The 27,238-nt window shown below is 43.1% G+C and overlaps 1 protein-coding gene across 1 annotated transcript; it reads left to right on the top strand.

The window, feature by feature from the left end:
• The first annotated feature begins 2,948 nt into the window (after positions 1 to 2,948).
• hecw2a (HECT, C2 and WW domain containing E3 ubiquitin protein ligase 2a) lies at positions 2,949 to 26,380 on the top strand. Its single transcript, XM_041056991.1, has 29 exons — positions 2,949 to 3,327; positions 6,959 to 7,066; positions 7,296 to 7,390; positions 8,057 to 8,123; positions 8,714 to 8,883; positions 9,009 to 9,148; positions 9,373 to 9,473; positions 9,573 to 10,420; positions 11,645 to 11,945; positions 12,068 to 12,160; positions 12,923 to 13,073; positions 13,537 to 13,643; positions 13,872 to 13,996; positions 14,720 to 14,905; positions 15,115 to 15,249; positions 16,827 to 16,929; positions 17,024 to 17,120; positions 17,359 to 17,442; positions 17,594 to 17,676; positions 18,722 to 18,842; positions 19,710 to 19,823; positions 20,153 to 20,305; positions 20,818 to 20,916; positions 21,970 to 22,099; positions 22,213 to 22,359; positions 23,272 to 23,386; positions 24,289 to 24,374; positions 24,629 to 24,741; positions 25,554 to 26,380. Exons 1-29 carry the CDS (start codon positions 2,949 to 2,951, stop codon positions 25,663 to 25,665), a joined length of 4,563 nt encoding a protein of 1,520 aa, XP_040912925.1. The 3' UTR covers positions 25,666 to 26,380.
• Positions 26,381 to 27,238: the final 858 nt, after the last annotated feature.

Genomic DNA, 27,238 nt, shown 5'->3' with positions numbered 1-27,238 from the left:
CCCAGAGAATGGTTAGAATTAGAAATCTTTTTTCATTTTTGGGCACTCACATAACACCTTGTTTATCTTTGTCCATTTCCTGAGAATCAATCATTAATCCCACATCAGGTCAAAGCTGTGCAGAGCAGCAGCATTGGGATTATAATGGGAAAACAGGAATCTTTTGGAGGAAAAAGCACTGGAATGAGTCCAGATTGTTCAGCCCCCCTCCTGGGGTCATGTTTTGGTCTGTGTTGTTTGTAGTTGGTAGACAGATTTCTCATCCCCTCTGTTTTGAGTGGTGCAGCTATGTCATCTCCCACTCCACATTAGGGTTAGACAATGCCTGGCAAACATAGTGGTTGGAGGGGGGGGGGGGGTTTACTTGGACCACAGGAACACTTATATAACAACTCAGCAGTTACATATACACTTATTTTTCTTTCTTCTTCAACTGAGTAAGCTTTCGCTTGTTTATGGAAACAGCCCCTCCCTGCTGGTGCTATATGACTATCTATGAGGCCATGTGCACACGTGAGCAGGATTTACGTATTCCTGCATCTGTGATGAAGGTTTTATTCTATCATAAATCCCTGTATGTGGTGTGTGTGTGTGTGTGTGAGAGTGTGAGTGTGTGATGAAGCTGCGCTCTGGTAATCTTGTCGAGTCAGGGACGTCCAGGCTTTCCTCATGTCAAATGCAGCAGATCTTATTTCAATATGAGCCCTGAGTTATCCAGATACATGGCCAATCCATATACATCAGCACCGAGGCCAGTTCATCATCTCTGTTCAGTCAGTTCAAAATGCAAAGTGAATTGATTCAAATACTTTAGAGCCATATATACAGTATATTAGACAATTTTTCATAGTGATTATGTTAGTCCTTTTTCGTGAAGTGTCTGCATCATTTTGTACGTGCCTGGCACATGTGTAACACTGGATGTAGATGTGTGATATGCTGTTCAGCAGGGGAGGGTGTTAGGTCAAATGATTATTCTGACACTATAGGTTTGTATTGTACTGAATGGGATGTACACCATCTGAAGCACTATTGTTATTACTGGTATGTGACAATGAAAAAAAAAACTGCAAACAAAAGTCTAAGCCTTGAAATGAGATGTTTTGCCCCTGAGAGTCATCATATTTTACGTTTAAGTAATCCACTGATAACCATATGCAGTTTTCTTTATTTCTAATACATTGCAAACTGGAACTGCCAATAGCTACTTCAGCATATCCATCCAGAGTCCTTTTTACATTTTTGGTTTTTGTACAGATTAAAAAAAGGGACACAGTGTACAGTGTTGTATAACCTTTAGAGATGCTGGAAAGCAAATTTTTTTCTGCCTTTGGTCAGAGCCAAGCTAGCTGTTTTCCATCTTTCCTATCTTTATGCTAAGCTAAGCTAACGGGTGATGGTGTTAGCTTCAAATTTCCCATACAGATATGAGAGTGGTATTGATCTTGTCATCTGACCCTCGGCAAGAAAGCGAATAAGCGTATTTCCAAAATGTCAAACTGTTCCTGTAATATCAAACTATAAGACGGAGCATGAACTGTCAGTGACAGTTATGTCACTTGAACTTGAGTGACGTCTAGGTTGTGGGTTTTTAGTTTTGCTTATTTGAATGCCAGTAACTTTACAGTCCAAACTTTTTCATTAAATGCAGTGACACAAACGGTGCATGCCACACACTAAGGCCTGCAGAGGAGGCAGTGGTTTCAAAGCATCACTGAACAGCTCAGCTTTAGAGACGAATACGCACTTAAAATGCCAAAGATATCAGGGCTTAGCTCTGACTACAGCCCACAGTTTTCCGGTGACTGCACCAGGCACATATTAGCAGAATATTACCAAACCTTTCTCCTTTGAAAAAAAAAAAAAAAAAAAGAAACAGCTTCTCAGCCTGTCTAAAACCAGCTGCCTTTGGCTAGATTCTGAAGTCACATGCCTTCCTTCCTTCCTTTAAAAACAAGATGGCTCTGGTTGGGACTCTGACAGCTCTCCTCAGACAGTTCCCAAACTGGCAGTTTTTGATTGAAGAGCTTCCTGGGAGGCAGATACAGCTGCCTGTCTCCCTTCTCTGTTTTTACTGAGGCAGCCTAACCTGACAGAAACCACAGAAACCCAGTTACAGGGAAGTGTGTGTGTGTGTGAGGGTTATTAGGATGATTTAAACATTTCTTTGCCACCGGTTGTATTGAGATAATGGATTTCAAATTAGATATTTTCAGTTTGCTTTTCTCCACAGGGGTACGTCTGTTTGTAGCAGCACAAAGAACTTATAGGCATTCATTAAATGTTTCATTAATCATTGAAAGATTGCTTTTGCTCCTTGGCATTTGGATACTAGTAAGCAATAAACTAATAAAAAATAGCTTAAATGAGTTCTAACAATAAAATAAATTGCACAGTTGAAACCCTCCTCACATACGTTTCTTCTTTCATGAGAAGGGCGGTCAGAGAAGAAAGGGCAGAGAGAAATGGTTGTGCAGGGTTATTTGTTTTGGCGACAGATTCTTTGACAGCAAACAACCCCCTTTGTGACTAATGCTTGTTCAGTCATTTGTTGATTGCAACTCAGGGTGTGCAATCATTGCTCTTGTTGTGCTGGAGTGATTCTGTAGCTCACTGATTTCTCTCTGTCGCTCCCTCTTTCCCCATCTTCAGGTTCCATTTGCCATTGGATAACATGGAATAAGAGCGTTGTTGGATATCTTCAACTTTGACAGTTATGTTGGGTTGTGAGGACCAAAAGTACCAATAGTGGGGGCCTCTGTGTAGAAGGAAGCAAACCAGCTCTCACTCTTCAGACACCAGGATTTAAGTTGAGTCACCAAGGATAAATCAGCATCACATCAACGACCAGCACAAACAATAAGAAGCTCCTACTCATCTCTGCCTCTTCTTAGGACTTCTCATCAACTGTTTTCACTTCGTTGCTGTTGCTTCACCAGACACACAACATGCGCCCTTCCCTCGCCACAGCAGTCCTACCACCCAGGACCCGTTCCCATAATCCACCAAACCTGGCCGTGGGGGGCCGTGAACACCTGTCAGCTCCACGAAGGCGCAGCCCCCACCTGCGGCACACCCTCAGCCCGGAGAACCTGAGGACCCTGGCAGAGAGGGGCGGGGCAGCTGTTGATACTGCCTCTGTTGTCAGCAGTCCTATAGGGCTTCCACGGGCTAACAGCGACACAGACCTGGTGAGCTCCCAGAGCCGTTCCTCGCTAACGGCGTCCACTCTGGAGTACACACTGAACCGTGGTCAGAACCTCGTCATATCCTGGGATATCAAGGAGGAAGTGGATGCTACCGACTGGATCGGGCTTTACCACATTGGTTAGATGATTATTTTTACATATGTAGTTCTTAGAGGTAGAGCTGCTTTTACTTATTCTGGGGCAGGTCAAGTCCATTTCAAGTCTCAAGTCCTTGAGGATAGGTTCAAGTCAAGTCACAGGCCTTCAGTAACAAATGCAAGCCCATATGAAATTCTTGAATACCATTGAAATGATACATTTGATAGTGGTAGTGTTTATTGTGTAACTGAAATCTATGAATAGTCCTAATAATAAGTATGTAATGAATGCGTTTACATTTACAACAAATTTTAATGTCCTGGGACATTAACAAGTCAGAACTTGAGACTTGAATGTTTTTGCCTTGGACTCTCAAAGTCTTTAGGGAGTCAAGTTTCACTTGCAAAATTTTGCAGGTTCATTCCATGTCACACTGGGAGATGAGTTCTTAGTCACATCATGAGGCTGTTTGTAAATTGGACACATCAGATTGTGCAGTAAATCTCTGCTGAATTGGTGCGTGGTGAATATGCAAGCAGAAACACATTATTAACTTCCGTCATTTAATCACGCTGCTCTGTGAATTGAAATGAGGCCAAACAAACAGAAGCTTCTATAAAACAATTCCAGAACTGGAAATCACACAAGGGTCCACTTATTAGCTTTTATGTCTTTCAGTTACATGAAGATGTTTGTGTCTGTTGGATGTCCGTTGACATCGCGGCACAGTTACATGTAATAATCCACAGCATTTTAGGAATTATTCATTGGCTTAGAGTTAAGCATAAAACCTGACCTTAGCATGTATTTCTGTATTATAATACCTAAATTATAGATAATATGGTTTTATAGTATTGTGCATATATCTAGTGTAAAAATCACATATGTTCTGAGAATTAAATTTTATGCTCAGAAATGATCTGCTTTTTAGTTCAATTTTAAATTTTATTCAAAATTGGCACAGTGTCTCATTGGCCAGTATATCCTGTGTCAAATCTTTTTTCACAGCAGACATTTTGACTTGTCATAACAGGAAAAGCACAAGTCAAGCTAATAATGTTAATGATGGCTTAGTTCTGTTGAAGTGATCCAATAAGATAAGCCGTGACAGTGAGCCAGCATGCACAGTACCAGGACCCCGAAAGTGAAGCTAAATGGACCTGTGCTTTTCCTAATGTCTGCTTCATGCTACATGACAGAGCTCTTAATCAGCCGTGGGCAGACGTGTCTCACAGTGTGATCTCGGACCATCATTTTGGAGTCAGGAACAAGGATTTCACCATGTTCTCTCATGATTGTAACTTTTGTCAATGTGTTGGGATCTTAAGTCAACATTCAGAGAAGTGAAGTCCTCATTTTTGTGACTTTCATCTATCTCAGGTCTAAATCTCATGTCTGCAAATTTGATTTCAAGCAACATATATGATCAGATTCATTCAGAAATTATCAGGCACTCAGGACCTGAGCTGTCTTGACCCTATCTGTCCTCCGGGTGTTTTATTATTGGAAGCTGAGCTTAGCCAGGTAGAGTCTTGTGCAGGAGCTTCCATCTCCAAGTCAATACTGAAACGGGAGCTGCTGAGACTTTACACAGGACTGGAAGCTGAGTCAACACGTAACAGCTCTGCCTCGGTATACGATAACACACACACACCATCACAAACCATGCATGTCTTGGTGGCAGGCGTGGTGGTCTCCAATAATGTATGCTAATCCTGCTTAGAGACAGGAATTTGACAGGGGGGAAATACATTGACCTGTGTGCTGAAGAAGGCTATCAGTCTCAAGCTGTCTGGCAGATCTGTCCATCATGGTGAAAAGTAATACAGGAGCAAATGTGTTCCACCGGCACATTTGGTTTTAGGAATCTATGAATTCTTTGCCATTTTGCTTACTTAGTAAAGAGCTGACGTCCCAACATCACCTTTGGGCTAGCTGTTCTTCCATTAGCTTGGTCGTTTCAAACAAAATTAAAACAGTATTTACTGTAGACTACTTTGCTGTCACCTTTGTGGTCTTTGCAGAGATAAACAATTAACTTGTTAGTCTGAACTAGCAAGGGTCCCTCGACTTGCTCATGACATTTAATAATGGGCAATGATGTACATTAAAGGGAACCAAAATCTGAAATATTAAAAGGGCACTCCACTGCTTTTATACATAAAGATTATTTGGGTACCTGTATACTGTTTCTGAGACAATATCTCTGATGAGGTCATCATAGCTCAGTTTTGGCTTGTAGACAGAAAACTTGTAAGAGAAGCCCTGACTGATGAACTGGAGGAGTTTACAACATAAGGAGTGTCAGACAGAATGCTGCAGTGGGTGGCATTATGGGAAATGTAGGCTCCCGTGTTTTTGGAGTGTAACTGATACTACGGTGTTACTTTAGTTTCTGTTTTGACCATTGTTTTGATAATGATGATAAAAACGTGAACTTCTAAATATCTAAAGCTCACACCATAGACTGTGGCTCACACGCAAAACGTGGGGAAACAGGAGGCATACTGCTGCCCTCATGAAAATAATACATTATTTTAAAAATTAGCATTAACTGCTTTTTCTAACATAATCTTTTAAGTGTAGAATCAATGTTGTTATTCCAGTCTGACAAAATTAAATGTGACCAGATCACTGCCAGTCCATATGTTTGCCTTTTCATTACGCGGTGAGGCAGAAAGTGAAAGTTGCCTCTTTGCACCAGATAATTACTGGTATAATACAGTGATATTCAGGGAAAATTGCAGCCTGTGAGCTGTTCAGCATGATCTATTGTGTTAGTAATGGATAATGGATTTCTGAAAACAATGGGTGTCTTTGACGTCCAAGAGGTCAGACAAAACCCCCAGTACAGCATACAGCAGTAGATTCTGGGCACCATGCAGTTATTTTATAGCAGAATGTAGCTGGAGATCGTTTTAACTTGTTTACCAAATGATTAGTTTCATTTCTGATGACCTCCAGGACTTAACCCGTCTGGATTAGTTTCCCTTGTAGATGGAATGCTATGTGGGAGAAAGAGATAGTGTAAACTGCTGGTGCCAGTCGAGGTGTCAGGTCACTTCATATTGATCATAAGACTGGCAGGACTTCATTATCTGCTCCAGGGTCTTATACCCCAGAGGGTCTACTGCTTTCCTCGACTAAGCAGACACTCAATGATAAGCACCCTGCCCTCCCCTCCTCCACTCCCCTTCAAACACAAACACACACGGGCATGCTCACGTGCACACGTACACACACACACACACACGTATATATATACAGTATGCTGTCCTCCCTCGAAACTTTCCACCAGTCAGCTGAGTTTGGTGCTTCATTAATCTGTGTGCGAAAGTGCTACGTACAGCGGAATTCCCCCTCCCTGTTTTTAACTCAGAGGAAGTTTGGTGTTTGTCCTTCTGGTTAGAGGTTGTAGGGAGGTTATTTTGGGAATGGATTTCACTGATTAAAGAAAGTCTGCAGACTAAACTTACTGAAAGGCGGAACAGATGCAGCTTGATTGCAGTTTTTCATAGCGATGAGTCCAGAGCTTAAGCACTGTCATCTGTTGTTTGATTTAACAGTCTTTGGTTTGAAGGGGGACTGTCAACACAGCAAGTGCGTGATTTGTCTAACCCCAGAATTAGCACACACTCATATCTAATTAATGTTCCTACTCTTTTTTCCAGATGAAACCAGTCCGTCCAACGTGTGGGACTGTAAGAACAGAGGGGTGAATGGCACTCAGAAAGGTCAGATTGTTTGGAGGCTGGAGGCTGGGCCCTACTTCATGGAGCGTAAGTTACCAGTTGTACTTCATGATACAATTCAGTCTATGAGAAAAAAAAAAAACTTGTTTTCTGTCTCTTAGTTATTTGAAAATATACTGTAAAATATGTAAAATGTTTTTTCTGGAAGGTAAGACAGATTTAAAGTTTCATGTGAGCTGTGCAACCCTTCTTACAATAGGCAGAGAATGTTTACAGTGTCCATATTCCACAAAACTCTTTACTCCTTCTTTCACAGCTGAGACCAAGATCTGTTTCAAGTACTACCATGGAGTGAGTGGAGCCCTGCGAGCCACAACCCCCTGCATCACCGTGAAGAATCCAGCCATCCTGGTCTGTGTGTGTGTGTCTGTGTGTGTGAGAGAGAGAGAGACAGAGACAGAGAGGGAAATATTGCAGAATCGGTCTGAGATTTAGGCACACAGAGTCTCAAGCTTTAGCTCAGCTCTGGCCTTTGTTGACATGTTAGATGTGAGAGTCACCTGCTGACAAAAAAATTCTGCTTGAAAGGTTTTTGAAAGGATCTTACATTTGTGAGTTGTGTTCAGTGCATAACTCAAATTTGGGACCACAGAGCAGGGCTGTATTAACACACTAAGCAGAATTCACGTTTCTGACAGTGAATTTTTGAACTGAAATGAAAATAAAAGCTATGACAGGCATGTAAGCCATTGTTTGTAAACTATGTTTCATACTGTCCAGCTGATTGATGACTAGTACATGAATGACAGAATCAATCCCTAACCCTAGGCTGTCCATATAAGCAATGTACTTGTCCCTGCTGCATCAACAATGACCAGTGCCTCCTCACTGCTTCAGTTCTGCCTGCTTATAGTAAATTTAATTCCTACCACCTCCCAAGTTGTCTTCTGTATTCACATTCAGAGTTATGTGAAATCATTAGGACAAACACAGGTGTGTGGCCCCTGGAATACAAACTTGTCCAATGTGTTTTTCTCCTGTGGCGTTCAGAGCGTGACATGATCCCTTCTCTCTCAGGTGGAAGGGCTGGCAGAGCAGGTGGGCATTGAACATCCTCGGAAACTGATCAGCTTTACTTTGACGGGTGAGTTGAAAAGTTTTTGTTTTTTTTTTTTTCATGTTGGAAGACATTTTGATTAATATTTTAAAGTGCCTATTTTAGTGTCTCGCTGCTTTTCAGATAGTTCTTGTGATCATACTCAGTAACAAATCAGAGCAAATCTGGAAGTGGATTCACTAACTTGAAGTAAATTTACCAAAGCCCTCAAAAACACAGACCAGACTTGTGGATTTTATCCGGGTGATAAAATCTTATCTTCATCTTTGTCTAACCGTTCCTCTGGGAAAAGCTAGAGTAAACTTTCAGAGCTGTTCAGGAAACACGAAAATGGTCTTGGAATTTAAAGAGGTGTTTTCCTGACAGACAAAGACAAAGAATGTTTTCAGTTTTCTGTTGAAGTCAGGCAATATCAGGATTAGTTTAATGAGTTTAAAAGATCAGAATGTCCTTTTACAACTTGCTCATCTAAACCACTTTCCTGTCTTGGCCATTATATACCTGCAGGTCAAGTTTTGCACCAGAAGGCAGAGAAGAGGGAACCAGTCCTTCATTTCCCTTAGCTAGATATTTGGCCCTCTGGCTATAAGACTGCTGTCTGGAATGTTTTCTTGCAGATTTGCGTGCCACTGGTCTGAAGAAGGGCATGTTTTTTAATCCGGACCCATACCTGAAGATGTCCATCCACCCAGGGAAGAGGAGCGTCTTCCCCATCTTCAGTCATCACGGACAGGAACGACGATCAGCCATCATTGCTAATACCACCAACCCCATCTGGCATGGAGAGGTGCTTTTACACATCCAAAATCAGTCAGAGGACACAGACACGCACTGCTTTTCAAACAATATACTATCAATACACAGTTGATGAATGAATGAATGTACTTACCATGTATGTTTTTGCTTCTTCAGAAATACACATTTGTAGCACTCATGACAGACATCCTGTATATTGAGGTAAAGGACAAGTTCGCAAAAAGCCGACCAATCATCAAACGCTTCCTGGGTCAGCTCACTATCCCTGTTCAGAGGCTCATTGAAAAAATACCCGGGTAGGTGACAAACAGGCAAACGTGAGTTCACACACACACACACACACAGAACGCAAAATACACTGTACACATACATTACTTTATATAAAACAGTCCAGCTTCAGCCATGTCAGAAGGACATTTTTAGGATCTACTTCCTTACTTAAATTAAAAATAAGGAAGTAGATAAAAATGTTGCGCGCTCACAGATCCCTCACTGATGTTTTCTTTTTTGTTTGTTCCAGTGTCCAGCCTGTGAGTTTCCCTCTGTGTCGGCGCCTGCCCACTGAACACGTGAGTGGCCAGTTGCAGTTCAAAGTGGAGCTCACCTCAACCGGGCCTGACGGTAAGTCCGCCTTTAAATTGTATTTGTATATTGTAGACGAAATATCTTTTCTTTAAATGTATTTGTTTTGATTAACATGACCTGTCCTGCCTTCTGCAGGTGCTTCTCCTGATTCTATCATTGGCATTTCATCCTTGAATGGAGCTCCAGGGACTCCATCTGATGATGAAGACCTGCCACATCACCTTCCAGGGGTGGTCTCTGCGGGCCCCTCCCCTACCGGCTCCCAGGGTTCCCAAGGCATGTGGGAAGGTGGGGCCATGGCCTGCCCCGAAAAGGACCTGTCTCTTCTTGGAGCTGAGGCTAGATTTGCGGAGCCTGAAAGCTCATCAGGCCATGAAATGCTCCAGAGGTCACTCAGTGAGGGCCTGGATGCTATTGAGGCCCCCAAGGGTCCTGGTGAAAGACCTCTGGGTGCAGCCTCACCCAAACTGCGCTCTAGCTTCCCCACACACACAAGGCTCAGCGCCATGTTGCACATAGATTCAGACGAGGACGAGGAGAGGTCAGGTGCCAATGACATCAGTCCAGTGCCACTGTCGCCACTGCTGATGAATGGAGAACCTCCGAATGACGGCGGCCCAGATGAAGACTACCCGTTTCCTGAACTCCAGCAGGAGCCTGAGCAGCTCGAGCCCTCAGTGCTAGATGAGGAGCCCGAGGGTGCAGGTGCTGTGACAGAAGACGTGCCCCCTGAGGTAGAGGTGGAAGCAGGTCTGGACTTGGAGGATGTTTTGGAGCCAGACGTCTTCTCTGAAGTGGAGGAGGCTCCTTTCACAGAGGCTGTATCCCATAATGCTTTGCTTGAGGGTGGAGCGTTGCTTGAAGAGGGAAGGGCGCCTGGTGAGGAACCCTTATCGGAGATTGACACCTGCTCCATGGCAACAGCCCCACAGACGGCCTTCTCATCGTCAGAGAGCTGTCCAATCACACTGACCACAGCTGTGGTGAGTTCATTATCCTTACATCACAGCTCATGGTCCAACTTTTTGTTCACATTTAATATGCTTAAAACATGATGAATGTGCATTAGTTACTGATGTGCACTGTGCACATTGTACAGTGAATGTTTCAGGACTAGGCATTTTACTGATCATTGCAAAAGACTGCCATTCATTTGTATCTTAAACATTATGATGAAGTCCCAGTTCCTGTAAGTAGTAAGAACGCTAAAACAGAAAGCTAAAATAAGACAAGGTGTTCACCTGCAAAACTCCCTCTAATTATTATCAGATTATCAGCTTTATAATCAGGTTTAGTATTTATCATAGTTTGCTCAGATATTCATGGATGTGACCACACTCCAATCATGTCTTCTAGTAATATTTTGCTATTGTCAAATGTCGTCATAGCAGTATTTCATCTTCTTTACGTGCTGTGGCCAAGTGTTATTAGTTTCCCCACAGTGCATGCATTGGACTGAGTAGCAGTCTCCGCTGGGTCCTAGTGCCCAGCTGTATTTGTATGACACTGCACCAGAGTACTGTACTGTAACGCCAGTGTTTCCCCTACCATTATATTAGGGGGGCACCCCGCTCCCCCAGCGGCACCTCTGCTCTCTGTATTGCGCACAGCGGAGTTCTGCCCCAACGTGCACACACACCCAGACTCGTGTGCACACACATGCACACGTAGCAGCTGGAGTAGCTCTCCTGTTGTCATTAAAAGAAACACATGAACACCATGATTCCTTTAAGTGTTTGTGTTGGTGTCTGTCTGCCCTCCCAAAGCTGTAAACCTGGGGGACACACTGAACGCCATCATTCCACTGTCAGCGTAGGGCTTAATATACATATTTCTTATTCAGTTAGTTGGAGATAATTTTGCGTATTGTCTGATTTGTCTTGTTCTGGCAGTGAACTTGGGTGAACTGGAAGCAGAACATCCAGTTATCCTCTGAGTTGTCACTCCTACACACCACTGCATATTTGCATGAAACCAAACTTCTCTCAGCTTTCTTTTATTTCCTTGGTGATGGAGCCAGTGCTGCTCACGCTTATGCTGTGAGTTTCAATTTGGATTGACCCATTTCCTGTTAATTCAAAGATATTTTGTAGTGGGTGTGAATCGCCTAGTGATCTTAACTTGTGTCACCACCACCTCTAAAACTATGGGCCTTTTGTCCATTCTTTTCACTGATTATTTTTTCTGTTTTGTGGGATATTTTGTAGGAAGCAGAGGAGGGAGCGGAGACGGCCATAGATCCAGGGGGAGATGTAGTTTCCAGCACCCCACCAACCACTCAAGCTGTAGACGATGAAGGCGGTGGGCAAGCTGATGTCACTGAGGCTGAGGGAGAAGCTCCGCCAGCCAGCGAGCAAGAGGAGGTTGAGGAGATCAGTGTAAGGAGGCTCAGCCTTCAGGCTGCAGGGGGCGTGGTTGGAGAACAGGAAGGGGAGGAGACAAAGCCACGTGAGGAGGCGGGGTCTGTGGATTCAGAGCAAGTTACCACAGAAACAGATGGAGAGGAAGGTACTTTCACGCAAAGATAGTCGTAAAGGCACCTGAGTTAACTGAACAACAGTGCTATTCAAAACATATTTTCAGTATATTAAAACAAAATTCCTTGTCTCTTGGATGTTTTCTGTGTTCAGGTACTCATGTCAACGGCCATCCTGTACGTTCGCTTCCCTCTGTTCGTCACGACATCCACCGATACCAACGTGTGGACGAGCCTCTACCCCCCAGTGAGTGTGTGTGTCTGCATGCGCCATATTGTTCATCTACTTTATCTGTGTATGCCACCATTTGTGTTTAGCAGTGTGTCTTTGTGTTTATGTGTCTCTGTATGTGTATCCATGTGTGTCCCTGTCCATTATCTACTGAGTCACTCTAACTAGAACTACAAAGCTTGGACTACAAATTAACCTCAAATGACTCGTAGTTATCTTGATAGTTGGTGTTTATGATCTCCAGAGAATAAATGACTTTGGTGATCTCTTGATTTTTTTATCTAGCGATGTTAATGGTTTTGGTTTTGAGTTAAATATTAAGACAATTAGCCCATTGGTTGAAGATATTTATGTTTCCCACAGCATGAACTGTAATAACTTTGACTCTGTGACTCTTCCTCTAGTGCACAGGTCAAAATCAAAATTTGTTAGTCATCAGTGTGAGGATGTTTGCTTATGTTAGCATTTAGCTCAGCATCGCAAAGTTGTTACCATGTCTATAGCCATTTGGCTAAAGCTAATTTTGTGAATGCATTTTCTACAGAATTAGAAAAAACTACTGTAAAATAAATAGTAATATATATATATATAATAAATAGTTCTGGGTTGTCTGACCTAAATATGAAATATATCCATGTCATGATACAGAACAAAGGCTCTGAGACTGTTGTTAATGCCATTGTATGTTATTGGCCATTGGCGTGTTTTTACGTTAACAGCTGCGTTTCCCTGAGGCATTAAACATGTACTTTGTATCAACTATTAATTGCTTCTCAGACTGGGAGGCTCGTATCGACAGCCATGGGAGGATCTTTTTCGTAGACCACGTGAACAGGACCACCACATGGCAGCGTCCCACCGGACCTCCTGCCCCGCAGGGCCTGACCCGCTCCAACTCCATTCAGCAGATGGAACAACTCAACCGCAGGTAGGCTTTGTAAAGAGAAATGTACTGCAATCCCCAGCATAGTTTTTCTCAATAGTAAATACTTCTATTTAGAAGTATAGGTATATACTGTATTCAGTATCTCACTAAACCAAGGGTTTAGTTTATCTGTAGAGGCTTTTAACAGGCTAGGGAACAAAAAACAAAACTTGCGTGCTTCCAAAAACGTCCACTCAGAGACCTATTTTTTATCTGTCCTCTTTTAAATGGACATTGCCTGTGGGTTTCTCTTTGTTTCTCTTCATCTTGAGACTTTTCTGAACTAATGTACCTTTGAATAAACAAAGGTATACAAAGACTTTAAATAGAGAAGTGCTTCTGTATTATCCTCTGTCCACTGAAAATTCCTCAGTTTTAATCTTTGATTTTTATATAAATTAGTTTTAGAAATCATTTTTTGCTGAACTTGTGAAACACTATACTTTCACTATACTCCCAATCACAGATACCAGAGCATCAGGAGGACCATAACCAACAGCGAGCGGACAGAGGAAAGCTCGGTTGACCTGCTCCCTGAACCAGAAAGCGAACTGATGCCCCACTCCATTTCTGGTCAGTTTCAGCAAACCGATTAAAAACAAATACAGAAACAGAAAAAACTGAGGTTTTATTCACAAGAGCTGTGTATCTGTTTTTTTTTCCTGTCTGCACTTGCCCATCTTTGCTTGTGCCTCAGTCTTAGCATACTGTATCAAAAACAGATGTCTTATGTTGTCATGAAATATGCTGCTTAGGTTAGTGTCTCTTTGTTTTGACCAGTGTGTGTTGATTCTGTTGCAGAATACCGGCGAGAAAGCACAGCCGCTCACGCCAGTGGTCGCTCACGCCTCTCCCTGCTGCTTCAGTCACCCAGCGCCAAGTTCCTGTGCAGCCCCGACTTCTTCACCGTGCTGCATTCAAACCCTGTCAGTGTAACATGCTTGGCCTCCTCTGTCACTTTTGACCCTGTACTTCTTTTACATTGATTTATCTGTCTGCTTGTAAACAAAAGACATAGACATAGTTGCCTGCCGCCTGAATGAGCCACTGAGTTCACTATGTAGTACTGCAGTCCAGTGCTGTAATACAGCAATGCTGCACAGAGTGTATGACCCAGTACTGTTATTTATTAGAGGTAGCAGATCAGTGAATTCCATCATTATTTATTATCATTATTTATAAGCAAACTTTGCATCTTTCTTTTCACTATAAACTTCATACTTTGGGCTTTTTTTGAAAAAAGGATAGTTGCTTTAGTTAATTCTTTGCAGGCTTAGACACATGCAGTTTTTTGAAAGCTGACAAATGACAGGATGGTCTGTAGTTTTTACCTGATGTCTCAGAGTGGGCGGGAATGATGGAAACTGGGATACAGTGATCCACAACTTAAAAGAAATGTAGGCCATGGGCTTCCCTACTTCCAGTCCCCCACTTCCAGTGTCCTTGCTGGCATCACACCCACCTTTGACCTCAGCCTTCATTTTGACCTTAGTTACACACCTGTAAAGTTTTGTGACTACATTTTGAACATTTGTGATGCTATCGCAGAGACAAAATATGTCGACAGGCAGACATGTAAACGCCACGTCTGTCTTCTGTCTCTTTGTGATGACCTCACTCCGCTGCTCTCTCTCTCTCTGTCTGCCCAGAGTGCCTACCGCATGTTTACGAGCAACACCTGCCTGAAGCACATGATCAGTAAGGTGCGCCGGGACGCTCATTACTTCGAGCGCTACCAGCACAACCGCGACCTCGTCACCTTCCTCAACATGTTCTCCAACAAGCAGCTGGAGCTTCCCCGAGGGTGGGAGATGAAGCACGACCATACCGGGAAGGTATGAGTGTGTTTGTGACCCCTAACCTTTGACTCCTGACCTGGGATTACCTCAACCCTGAAGGCCACGTGCATCCAGTGATAATCTCTGCTCTGCTGTCCAGTAGTTTTCAGTGCTGCTTTTTTATTGTCAGTGCACCGCATGTTCATGTGTTTACTTAGCACAGTTTATCTGTGTATGACTGTGTGTATTTGCATCTCAATCACCAGCCCTTCTTTGTGGATCACAACTGTCGCTCCACGACCTTCATTGACCCACGGCTACCCCTCCAGAGCTCTCGCTCGACCGGGCTGCTGGCCCACCGCCAGCACCTGAGCCGCCAGCGCAGCCACAGTGCTGGGGAGGTGAGAGACTACCCGCCACTGCACCACTCATCACCTGGAGTCAACTTAAGGCTCACACAACACTGCAGTGTTCATAGAGGCCAGGTTGAAGGAGAAAAATGCTATGCTAAGTGAGTTTCTGCATTGTGGGCACAAGCAGGAAGTTAATTCTGCTCGGGTCCTGTGGTGGAGCCATCAAGCAGAACATCAGTGCTCGGGGGAAATGCACGTCAAGGGTGCAGCAATAGAAAGTTAACTCAATTTTGCTTCTTTTCCCCATTCTTACTACTTGAAGTATCTTTTTAAAATCTGCTCAAGCCTTTAGTGCAGTCAAACATCACGACATTTAAAGACCGTGACTTAGTCCTTCTAGATGTCTTACTTTATCACCTGAGTGACTGAAAATCTTGTGATGCTGTACATGTCTATATATATGTCAAATAACTGATTTTTTTTATTCATTTGATAAAGAAGAGAAGTGTACCACACCTGTGGCTGATAATTGCTCCTGGCTCCTTTACAACCATCTCTTCCAAAGCACCATGTTGGACTGATAAGCTTCCCTCTGTGCATTAGCAGTGATACTAATTAGTAATGATATAGTTTGATTACCACAAACACAAGAGAGCATAGTGAAGCATTGTTGCCTTCTTCATCCATAAAACCTGCAACATTATTGGGTTCATGTATCTGTCTAAGGTAATGGATTTTGGATAGGTGCTTGTGGGAAAATCTGATATCTGTGATTGCTCAAAAATAATCTTTTTAATGCAAGAAACTGCCAAATTTACATAATCATTTCTCAGTGTCCCATTTTATCTATAGTTTGTCTGTTGGGTTTGGTTTTCCTGACACAGTCCTACACCGTCTATGAATTATCTGAAGATGCTTCTTAATATGCTTTTCCACCGCCATCTTAAGCCTTAAATGCTGAGCTGGTTTGGTATGCCTATAAACTAGCAAATTCAAATCTCTGTTGATTTTCATGCCATACTGGCATCAGCAGCATCAGTTCTATGTCAGAACAAATGTGAGCAATATGTATTTTAAGGCGTTCCTGTTTGAAGGGACAGAATATGGGAGGGAAAATGGAAATTTATACTGGCTGCAGCGGAGAAAGACAGATTTCAAATCTGCCACATGGAGCGCGAGAGACTAGCCAGGTCAAATCGTGAGGGAGAGAAGGACAGACAGACAGCGAAATGGTGAGACAGCATCAGACAACGAAAACACATCACTGCCAGCAACAAAAGAATATTACAGTAAATGAAAATATGCCCAAGATTACTTTTTTTACTGCGCATGAGGTCTGTATTCGCCATATCTCAAGACAATAAGATGCCTCAGCAATGCCTCTTTATTTTTCTCCCAGGTTTAACTGTCTATAAATAGGCCTGTTATATTACAGCCATAATATAGTCATATGAGTTCTCTCACATTGCAACATCAAGAATAACAGATGTGTCATTAAAGGGCGAGAACTAACTAAACCATCAGGTGTTGAAATGGGCGAGCTGAGGTTTTTGGTGATGACTGGCTGGTGGATCGGTGTCAGAACTAGGATGCGACCTGAACTGTAGTGCTTCCTTTTGTCACAGGTAGTGGACGACTCTCGCCAAGCCAACCCGCCCGTCATGCCCCGCCCCTCCAGCACCTTCAGCGGCTCCAGTCGGAGTCAGTACCACGATGTGGTGCCTGTGGGTGAGTCACTTGTATATATATGCATCGATGCAAAGTGTGAACACACTCAAGACACAAAATACACACTCCTAATTCTCTCGCCTTACTCCTTTAGCCTACAATGACAAAATAGTGGCGTTTCTACGGCAACCCAACATCTTTGAGATTCTACAGGAAAGACAGCCCGAACTTGCCAGGAACCACTCACTCAAGTACGTCTCTTTAAGTCTCTCTTTCTCTCTCTTCCTCTTATTGTTTTCTCTCTTTCATTGCTTCCATTTTTACTCTCCGCCTCTCTCCTCCTCTCCGGCCTTGCTCACCTCCACCACCTCCATTATCATCATCATCATCATCATCAGTCATCCCGAACACACAGTTAACCTTTAATCCTAATGGATTGTGCCAGCTCCCCCCCCTGACGTGTGTGTGCGTGGATGTGTATGTTTGCAGGGAGAAGGTGCAGTTTATTCGCAGTGAGGGAGTCAATGGGCTGGCTCGTCTCTCTAGTGACGCCGACCTCGTCATGCTGCTGAGGTGAGTCCTGTGCAGGTGTGTCTCTGCGTGGGTGTGGGGGACTTATCGGTCACTTGTGAAAATTATTGCCAGTTGGCTCCACCACTTCCAATAAAAGTTGTAATTCCCATTTTTTTTTCCACCTGTGCTAATGCTGTACTGTTGTCTCCAGCTTATTTGAGGAGGAGGTGATGTCATATGTGCCACCATTACTCCACCCAGGTTACTCCCTGTCCTCTCCTCAGAGCTCCCCTGGTAAGTCTCTGTCTCACTTTGTCTGCAGCAGCTTTATTGGCATGCTGCACCTTTCCTCACCTTTATTAAATTCCTGCCCGTTATGAGATTCCACACCTTTCACCATGAGGTTTGGTTTACATTTTCAGGCTAAATAAAAGACGAGTTATGATGGAAAAGAACTACTTCATACGAAGTGTTGCCTGACCATGCTGGAAATCAAATGTTTATAGTTGTTTTCCGAATGGACACACAAAGAAACAGTGCATATTTTCAGACGGTTTTTCCTGGATGGTGTTTACAATGTTGCATTCAGGTATTTACCTGAAAAGTGCCACAAAAAAAAACAAAGAACGATCAAAGAGAGCTTGAGAGAGAAGTTCAGACCCTGCGTACTTTCTTGGGTGCCTGGCCAATCCCTGCTTCTGCTTGTTGGAGCCGACCTTGGGAAGGCGTTACCGAAGCTGTTCGGCCATCCAACAAGCACTTCTGATGGAGTATGAGGCCCCTTCAGATGAGTCATCAGGCAAATTGTAGTTGACTTGTCCTCATCTAGTCTCCTTATCTTTATTTCAAATACAAATAGGCCCACAGTGATATGGACTCCTTTTCTCCTGCTCATCTGTCACTGTTTATCTACTTCTGTCTGACCTTCTGTATACACTTTATACTGAGCCTTCTTCTGACCTTAAACTATTCAGCCAAATTACCGTCATTTAGATACAGTAGTGGAGATAAAGCTGTGAGCTGGAATAACAGTTCTCTGTATTTTTGAATGAATAATGCTACAACAGTCTGATGAAAAAAAAAAAAAATAATAATAAATGACAATCCAGGATTAACCTGCATGCAGTACTTCAGATTCTCAGACTGCTCACCCATTCAGGCTTTAACCAACGTCCGCTTGGGATCATTCAAATTTCATTTTATCTCAATCTCCCTGGACCTGTTTGTCCATCTTCACCCATCTCTGCCCCCCTTTTAATTTTCTCCCCCCCTTTCTCTTTCTTCCTGTGTCTCTCTGCCGGTGTGTCTTCTTACTCTCTCTCTCTCATTTACGTCTCAGGCACTCAGCGAGCCAACGCCCGTGCTCCTGCTCCCTATAAGCGAGATTTTGAGGCTAAACTGAGAAACTTCTATCGAAAGCTCGAGACCAAGGGTTATGGCCAAGGACCAGGGAAAGTCAAGTATGTTTAAATGCTGGAACGTAAAGAGATTCATGTCGGGATTGCCTTATTTAACACTGATTTGATGAACAAAATTTCCTATGGCCAGCTCATTAATGGCCAGCTTTCTTCACTTACTGTTTTAAGTCAGTGGAAGCAGGAAAACAAGGAAAGAAGTTTTGGCCTTTACAGTGTTCAATGATGAGTCTATAAATATTTCATATTTTTATTGTTGTCTACAAATCCCATGAAAAGACCCAAACCAACCATGAATTGTCTAACGAACAAGTATTGTGCATCACGGCCTGATATATCTGGTATTATTTCTCTGTGCTATAGAGCTCCGTTGTTGTACAAAAACTATTCAAAACACAACTGTGAACCACACTGCTGCACTGGGTGACAAGTTCCATTATTACCATGAACACAACACTGTAGTTTATTTTGAGTCAACCCCTCACACACTGCCCTGTTACCAGAAACACTCACTGAAGCAGCAAATGTAGATTCATACACAGATGAAAACAGCCCCCAACACATGCACTGTTTATTCCTGTTTGGGTAATGCACAACTAGAGTACCCAGCTGTAAAAAAAAAAAAAAAAAAAAGTAACTGACTGACTTTTTAAACTTAACACACAATTAACACACAATTAGCAGGACTGCTCAACACACCCTTAACTTTAACCCCCTCAAAAAGTATTCTCTTCATTCTCTTCAAGTTCAAAAGAATTAACTCTATAAAGTTAACAGCTAACTTTGTATGAGTTTATACAAAGTGTCAACACAAACATTGTTAACATCAGGTCTAATACTGTGTGTGTGTGTGTGTGTGTGTGTGTGTGTGTGTGTGTGTGTGTGTGTGTGTGTGTGTGTGTGTGCTCCCAGGCTGATCATACGCAGAGATCACCTCCTGGAGGACGCCTTTAACCAGATCATGTGTTACTCCCGTAAAGACCTACAGAGGAGTAAACTCTATGTCAGCTTCGTAGGCGAGGACGGGTGAGAAAGACACATCTCAATCCCAGTTCATTTCCTCATGTGTATTTGCTATCTGTAATTGATCCAGGTGAGTTTTGCTGAGCATTCATTCTTATCTTGAGCATTCAGAATTTGTAATTACACACACATTTGATAACAGTTTTCTGGTAAAGGAGCAGCTGCAGCAACTTAGACCGTTTTGTTCTACACCAAAATCCAATATGTTCAATATACCTTGTTCCTTTGAGTGCTTTGCTAAACTGCACAGTAGCTGCTGAAGAGCATTCACTGATTCACTTTTCCTACTGATGTGTATGTACTGCATGTGGATTATGATGTTTGTCTTGCAGTCTGGACTACAGTGGGCCCTCCAGAGAGTTTTTCTTCTTGGTGTCCAGAGAACTGTTCAACCCGTACTACGGCCTGTTTGAATATTCAGCCAATGACACATACACTGTCCAGATCAGCCCCATGTCCGCCTTTGTAGACAACCACCACGAGTGGTGAGATTTCCATATATTTATGTGTGATTACTCTATCTACAGTATCCGTCTGTCTGCCTGTCTATCCATCGTATGCTTGTTGAAGCTGCACTTGCTGCTGAGCTGACTGTAAAGTGCTCATTTTGTCAGCTCTGGCTGCTGTTGTGTGCTGATCCCAAAATAGAAGTAATTTGCGGGTTGCTGTGCGGAAATTTGGATCAGCAGTCTGTGGCTCACCAGTCAATTCTGCCTTAGTGACAGTGATTGGATGGACGGGCGGATTGATGAATGGTTGGATATATGGATGAGCGGACTGATGAATAGATGGTCAGACAGCTAGGCTGGAAAATCATAATGTCATTGGCTGGATGAAGAAGACAACAGATGTGGGTGTTTAAGTCTGTCAAATACGACATGAGGCACGGCGTGGAGGAAGCAAGTGCACATAAGCCGACTACATTTAAAAACAGTAAATTCAGTCCAGTTCTGATGTTGGTCCCTGTATTCACCTGTGTTTTCTGTGTTGTATCAAGGTTTCGCTTCAGTGGCCGTATCCTGGGGCTGGCCCTCGTCCATCAGTACCTGCTGGATGCCTTCTTTACCCGACCCTTCTACAAGGGGCTTCTTCGCATGTATGTCCCTCAGCCTGTTTCCCTCTGTCTACCCAGCCAATATAACAGCCAATGCAGGGTACCACCACATCCAATTAGATCCCTCTCACTAACTGTAAGAGCAGATATTATGAGATCCCCTCAGCTAGCAGCTGGCTGAGCTTCCTATCAGCAGGAGCAGTGCCCTTATTAATAGCTTTGTCCAAACAATTTCAAATCCTGCCAAATGCCTGCACTAAGGGTTAGGGTTAAATGACAGATGTTTATGTAATAAGAAGGGTTCTTAACCTCATCAGCCAAATGGATCCTTGCTTTGCTCCACCATTACTTTGCAGATAAGCCTTTATCAAACAAATAGAAATGCAGTTCTCAAAAAACACAATTTGTAAACACCTTATAATATAATGTAAAATGTAAGGAATAATATGAGCTTAAAAAAAAACAACTATAAATACCTAATTCACTGTCTCCATAGTAACATTATACTGTGTTTTTGTTACCTAGAGCATGATGGGAACAGTGCTGGTAAAAGATCAAAATATATTAGCAGTCTTACACATCACACACATGTGCTGTGTGTTGAAAACCTGTGGACATAAAGGCCAGTCTAAAGAGTGAAAACCAAGCAAAAATGGTGTAAACTTCACAGGTTTATAGGAGCATTTGGAGGACATGTTGAGAATGTTTTAGGTCAAAGTAAAGACACTCATGCTCAGAGTGCGCAGTTGTCTTCATATAACCTGAAATTAATTTAGAAATGGTTTGCTCAAAGTGTGCTTTGCCTTCTGCTTTTATTTCTTATAAGCATATCTTAGTAAGTATGTCAGCCCACTGAAAACCGACATGGTACATCTCAAGGGATTTATCCTCATATGTAATAAATCGTGTGGGTTATATTTTGCTTGCACTAGAGCTACATCTGGAGAAAGCTATTTAAGCTACATGCTGTTACACACCAGGTTAATTGACCTTCAACCTCAGTTGTTACATCAGCCATGGTTCATGATTAGGACATGTCAATATCTTACTGACCCCTGTGTAAACTCCGCGTAACCTCGGCCTGTGCTCATGCAGCCCGTGTGACCTGAGTGACCTGGAGTTCCTGGATGAGGAGTTCCACCAGAGCCTTCAGTGGATGAAGGACAATGACATCGAAGACATGCTGGACCTCACTTTCACTGTCAATGAGGAGGTTTTTGGACAGGTAGATGAGTGGTTGATTAAAATAATTCATTTTGGATTTGTTAAATTAGTTTTGTTGTGAAAATAAATGTACTTTTGAAAATCAAGTGTCACTGTCTGCCTGCGATTCTTCAGATTACAGAGAGAGAGCTGAAGCCGGGTGGGGCTGGTATCCCTGTGTCAGAGAGGAACAAGAAGGAGTACATCGAGCGAATGGTCAAGTGGCGTATAGAGAGGGGAGTGGCCCAGCAGACGGAGAGCCTGGTCCGAGGCTTTTATGAGGTACAGCACGTTTATGATTTAGGCCATGAGCCTTTTTTAAATGTGAAGCAAGTAGGATTTTATGGCTTCACAGAGCACAAGAGCTATAACCTACTGTGTGACAGGACGGGTGATCAATATCAGTGACACTGCTGTTGCGTCATCGCATCAGGTGCTGAGAATTCCTACTTTTTGACCAGAACAAACACAGGAGCATCCATCCACACACACACAGACACACACACTCCTACTGACATCTGGCATTTACTGTGGTAGATGATGATGCTTTGAGCAAGTGGCCAGTGTCACTATCAATTTCAGCAAGAAAGAATGAAAATACTTGGGATCAAGCCAAAAGAGCAAATGACGAAGCAGAATTGTATTTCAGAGAACAACCATGTGACATATTCGCTCCTTACCAGAGGTCTGTTTTCAGTGTGAACTCGTCTTAGCTAGCTTATCTATCACCAGGCAGACATAGCCCATAGTCCTACATGCACTGAAAGCCCTGCATGACAAAGTGAACCAAGAGCGATCTGTAATCTGGACTGGTGCTTTTTTTTTTATTGTGTTTAAATAAGTAGTACAAACCCCACCCCTGCTAAAATCCCTTGTCTGGCAGGGTGACAGATTACTGGGTGTTTGTGAGCTACATGTGTGCCTGTGTTAGTTTATAGGCCCCGGTTTGCTTAACAATTCAAGTCCCAAATTTACTTAGTACGGGAGGGAAACTTTTTCCCCAACAGTGTTTATCCTTCTACCATCTGTCTCACTGTGTATCTGCACAATGTGCATGTACTCTAACTGTGTTGTCTCAAAGCTCTGAAATGCTTCAAATATTCTGACATATGTAGGAGGACTGTGTTAAATGAATAGGCTGTGCCATAGGTTTTTCCATGTGTTCATCAATTTGCGTGTGTGTGTGTTTGTTAGGTGGTGGATGTGCGACTGGTGTCTGTGTTTGATGCCAGGGAGCTGGAGCTGGTAATTGCAGGCACTGCAGAGATCGACCTGGCAGACTGGAGGAACAACACAGAGTACAGAGGAGGTATGTAAAGCTGGAGGGAGGCAGAGATGTAGATGAAAGTGTCCGTGGAACGCTGACAGCAACGTGGGAAAACCAGCAAAGGCAGCTGCATACAGAGGCTCCTCTGCTTACACATTCATTCACACCTTGAAGCTGCAGGTGTGCAGCCACGAAACCTCTGTTTTCAGCAGTGAGGGACTGGGTGCCTTGCTCTAGAGAACATTGGTAATAAGTAATGGCTGAGGAGGGTTAAAATATTTCTCTATAATTCTTTCTCAACCAGTCTGAGGATTCAAACCCAGTAGTTTTAGTAGAGTTTATGTAGACAACCGACTTCATACTGACTTCCATGAGTGAAACGGCCAATGTGCTGTGCTGGATGCAGCTATTAGACTGATCCACTGTCAGTGTGATCAGTGCAAGTGAACATTTGGCATAACTTATTCCATTTCCTATTTAATCATTGTATTAGGCTTTTCTGCAATGTGCTGTATAATGAGCACTTGAAACGTAGTGAGTTACTGCTATTTAATTATTGTAGTACATATTGTGTACAGTGCACAGATGCAAGCGTCGGTGCCCAAAGCATTTATAAGGGATCACATTAAAGGGCTTTTTAAGGGTCTGGCCAATACAAGTTGAAAAGCTGCCAGCAGCAGGGACTCAAGAGAGCTCAAACTGACAATCGGCCGTGACTCAGTATGAGGCTCTTTTAATAGAGGAATCGACTGAGACGGACAAAACCGCTCCGGCCATTAAACATTAAACAGCAGAGCCCATTCAAACATCACAGTGGAGAAATAGTGGGGTGGGAGGTGAAAGAGAGGAGAGGAACAGGGGACGGAGATCTTATTTGTTATTCATCTGACTCATGCACCATCATCCTCTACCCCCTCTGCCCCCCCCCCCCCCCCCCCCCACAGGTTACCATGACAACCACACAGTGATTCGCTGGTTCTGGGCAGCTGTGGAGAGATTCAACAATGAGCAGAGGCTGAGGCTGCTGCAGGTAGGGCACGTGGGTGACCGCATGCACACAGGCTGCCCCCGTGTGGAGGCCGGGTGCCCTGCAGGTGCTGCAGAGTTGTGTTCACTGCACGTCACAGACTGTGAAACCTTCACATGGCAATTAATAAACAGATTTCAGATTAATAAACAGACTTAAAAAGACTCATTTATATCCATTTAAAGTTATGAAGAATGACAGTGTTTTAGGTGCTGTTTTTATGCTTCTTGTGACTTCTGTGGTCTTCCTGTTTCTAGTTTGTGACAGGCACCTCCAGTATTCCCTACGAGGGTTTCGCCTCTCTACGGGGCAGTAATGGACCCCGCAGATTCTGTGTGGAGAAGTGGGGAAAAATCACTTCCTTACCCAGGTAAGATTACTGTCTGATGGGTTAACTACCAACCAAGTAACTGGATGAATATGTTAATATTAGAAAACATTTAATTATTTAAGAATATAAGGGACTAAACATTTCTCTACCAGCCATCTGTAAACTGGTCATGCAAAGCTTGTTAGCCTATAATATAATTCACACAGCTGGCCTCATATGAATAAGGCATCGTCTGATCTAATTTCTGTTCTTTATTTGTTACTTGGAATCTGGGGGTGGGGTGGAAACATGGTTCTCCCACAGAGCTGCCACTTTGGTCTGATTTGTCAATTCAGTGGGTGCAACAATTAGCATTGTTCAGCAGATCTGTACTTAAAAGAGGCAAATGAATGGAAAACTCATTTTGACATTTTATTAAGGTTAAAAGTAAATTATGTTAGTTATTTCCACTTTTAATATGCGTATTGTTGGCACTTGTAATAATTATTATTTCATTAAACTATTAAAGGTTAAATTAATTTGTAATGCTGCTGCTGATGAAGTTATGGTGAAATAAGAAAAGTACCCACTGAATTGATAAATCAGACCAAAGTGGCAGCTCTGTGGGAGAACCATGTTTCCACCCCACCCCCACATTCCAAGTAACACATAAAGAACAGAAATTAGATCAGATGATTCCTTATTTGTATGAGGTCAGATGTGTGAAATAGATTATAGGCCAGCTCAATACTTCAACAAAATTTTCGGGGAGGATATATATATGTATGAAGACAGATCTTGCACAGATGAGTCATCTTGCCATCCATCTCATATCTAATAATCTCTTGGTGTGTGTTTACTTGTCTCTACAGGGCTCACACTTGCTTTAATCGTCTGGACCTCCCACCGTACCTCTCCTTCTCCATGCTCTATGAGAAGCTGGTCACTGCTGTAGAGGAAACAAGCACGTTCGGTTTGGAATAACCTCAAAACAGCTCACACCCAGGTTTAACTCGAGACAGAGAAGCATCTGTAAATCCACCTTCCTGGTTTTGGAGGGACATGGAAAATAAAACTACTGTCCTCACATGGCAACTACCCACCCGTGGATAACTCTGCTGTTTTTTTCAACTGGCTTTTTGTCACTCATCACACAGGATTCATTCCAATTCTCTGCCTTTCTCTCACATTTCTGACAGAGATCGATAAAGTGAACACCTTCAGGAAGAAAGGCGGAGAATTGGAAAACAGTTTGAAAAGCTGTACAGTACAGTTTCTTGTTTTTGTGGTAACCGTTGTTCATTGAGCCACATGTGTGCTTTATCTCTTCAGTTAATGGCCTTGGTTACTGGATTTCTAGCATCTCACCTTCTCTTCCTCCTCCTCCAGCCTGCACCTCAGAGACAGCCGCTCAAAGACCACAAAGAACCCCTTCTCCCTCCCTGGACCTCTAAACTGTGCCCTTCCTGCACTGGGGCTGCAGTGTTATAAACTATAACACACACACTCACACACACACATACACTAATCACCTTTGCACAAAACACACACAAACATAGGATGTTTTGTTTTTATCGACAGTGCAAACCAGTGTTTCCCCCAAGATTTTTTATCAGCATGCAGACACATGACATTTTAGACTTTTAACTGGATATTGACTGGTCCTCGCTGCCAGTCTGAGAGCAGGAGATACACTGGTGTGCACAAATATATACAGTATATACACACAAACAAACAAACACAAATCAGTTGTTCTAAGACAGACAGTACACTCGTTTCCAAAGTTCTGATTCTTAAATTATCTGGACAGTGAGTCAGAAATCATCAGTAACATATTTATGGACAGTGTCATTGACCCATTGTAATAACGACGGCAGGTTCTGGTCAGGACTGTTACCTTCAATACTGCGACATCCGAGCTCTTACAGGAGCATGAAAGGTGAAAGGTATCTGAGAAATATTTCTGCGTACACTCAACTAGGACACCCGGTGTCACATGCATACAGTATTACAGCATTAGCCTTGCACCTTCGGGTGTGCTTTCTTACACTGTAACAGATGCTGTCTCTCTCTCTCTCTCTCTCTCTCTCCAGTACACAGACACATTCACTGACACACTCCAGTCAGATAGAAACGCAGGGTTCCTGTCTTTCAAACTCTTCCACACATTTATCACAAGCAATAGATGCACTTTCTCACAAAGACAGATGACACCTGCTCATAAGTATGACTCACAAGGTCCTTCTCACTGATGTAATCGCCTCCCACCCAATGAAAGTGATGAATGTACCACATCAGTGACTGAATGTATGAACCTCAAGCAACTCTGTTCAGCCTCTGAGGAAAACCTCACGCAGGCTGAAGAGGAAACACAAAGTTGGAAGCGGAGGGAAGAGAAATCAAATGTGACACTGTTGCTTGAGGGATGAGGAGGCGCTTCACTCGATGGTGGCTCTGGATTAGGCCTTGTTAGCTGAAAGACACAAACCTGGTGTCACCCAGGCTCCTGGTCAGGGCGCAGTGGTGGGATTATTTTTAGTGCCTGTTGGGTTTTCCT

Source organism: Toxotes jaculatrix, chromosome 15, assembly GCF_017976425.1.
Source record: "Toxotes jaculatrix isolate fToxJac2 chromosome 15, fToxJac2.pri, whole genome shotgun sequence".
In the NCBI taxonomy this organism is placed as follows: Eukaryota; Metazoa; Chordata; class Actinopteri; family Toxotidae; genus Toxotes; species Toxotes jaculatrix.
This window is presented reverse-complemented; position numbering and strand designations above follow the sequence as displayed.

Excerpts from the sequence above, each read along its gene's own strand:
- hecw2a (XM_041056991.1), top strand. The coding sequence starts at position 2,949 with ATGCGCCCTTCCCTCGCCACAGCAGTCCTACCACCCAGGACCCGTTCC. Across the intron at positions 12,161-12,922 it reads GGACGAGCCTCTACCCCCCA|ACTGGGAGGCTCGTATCGAC; the intron begins GTGAGTGTGTGT and ends ATTGCTTCTCAG. Across the intron at positions 17,443-17,593 it reads GACCTCGTCATGCTGCTGAG|CTTATTTGAGGAGGAGGTGA; the intron begins GTGAGTCCTGTG and ends TGTTGTCTCCAG.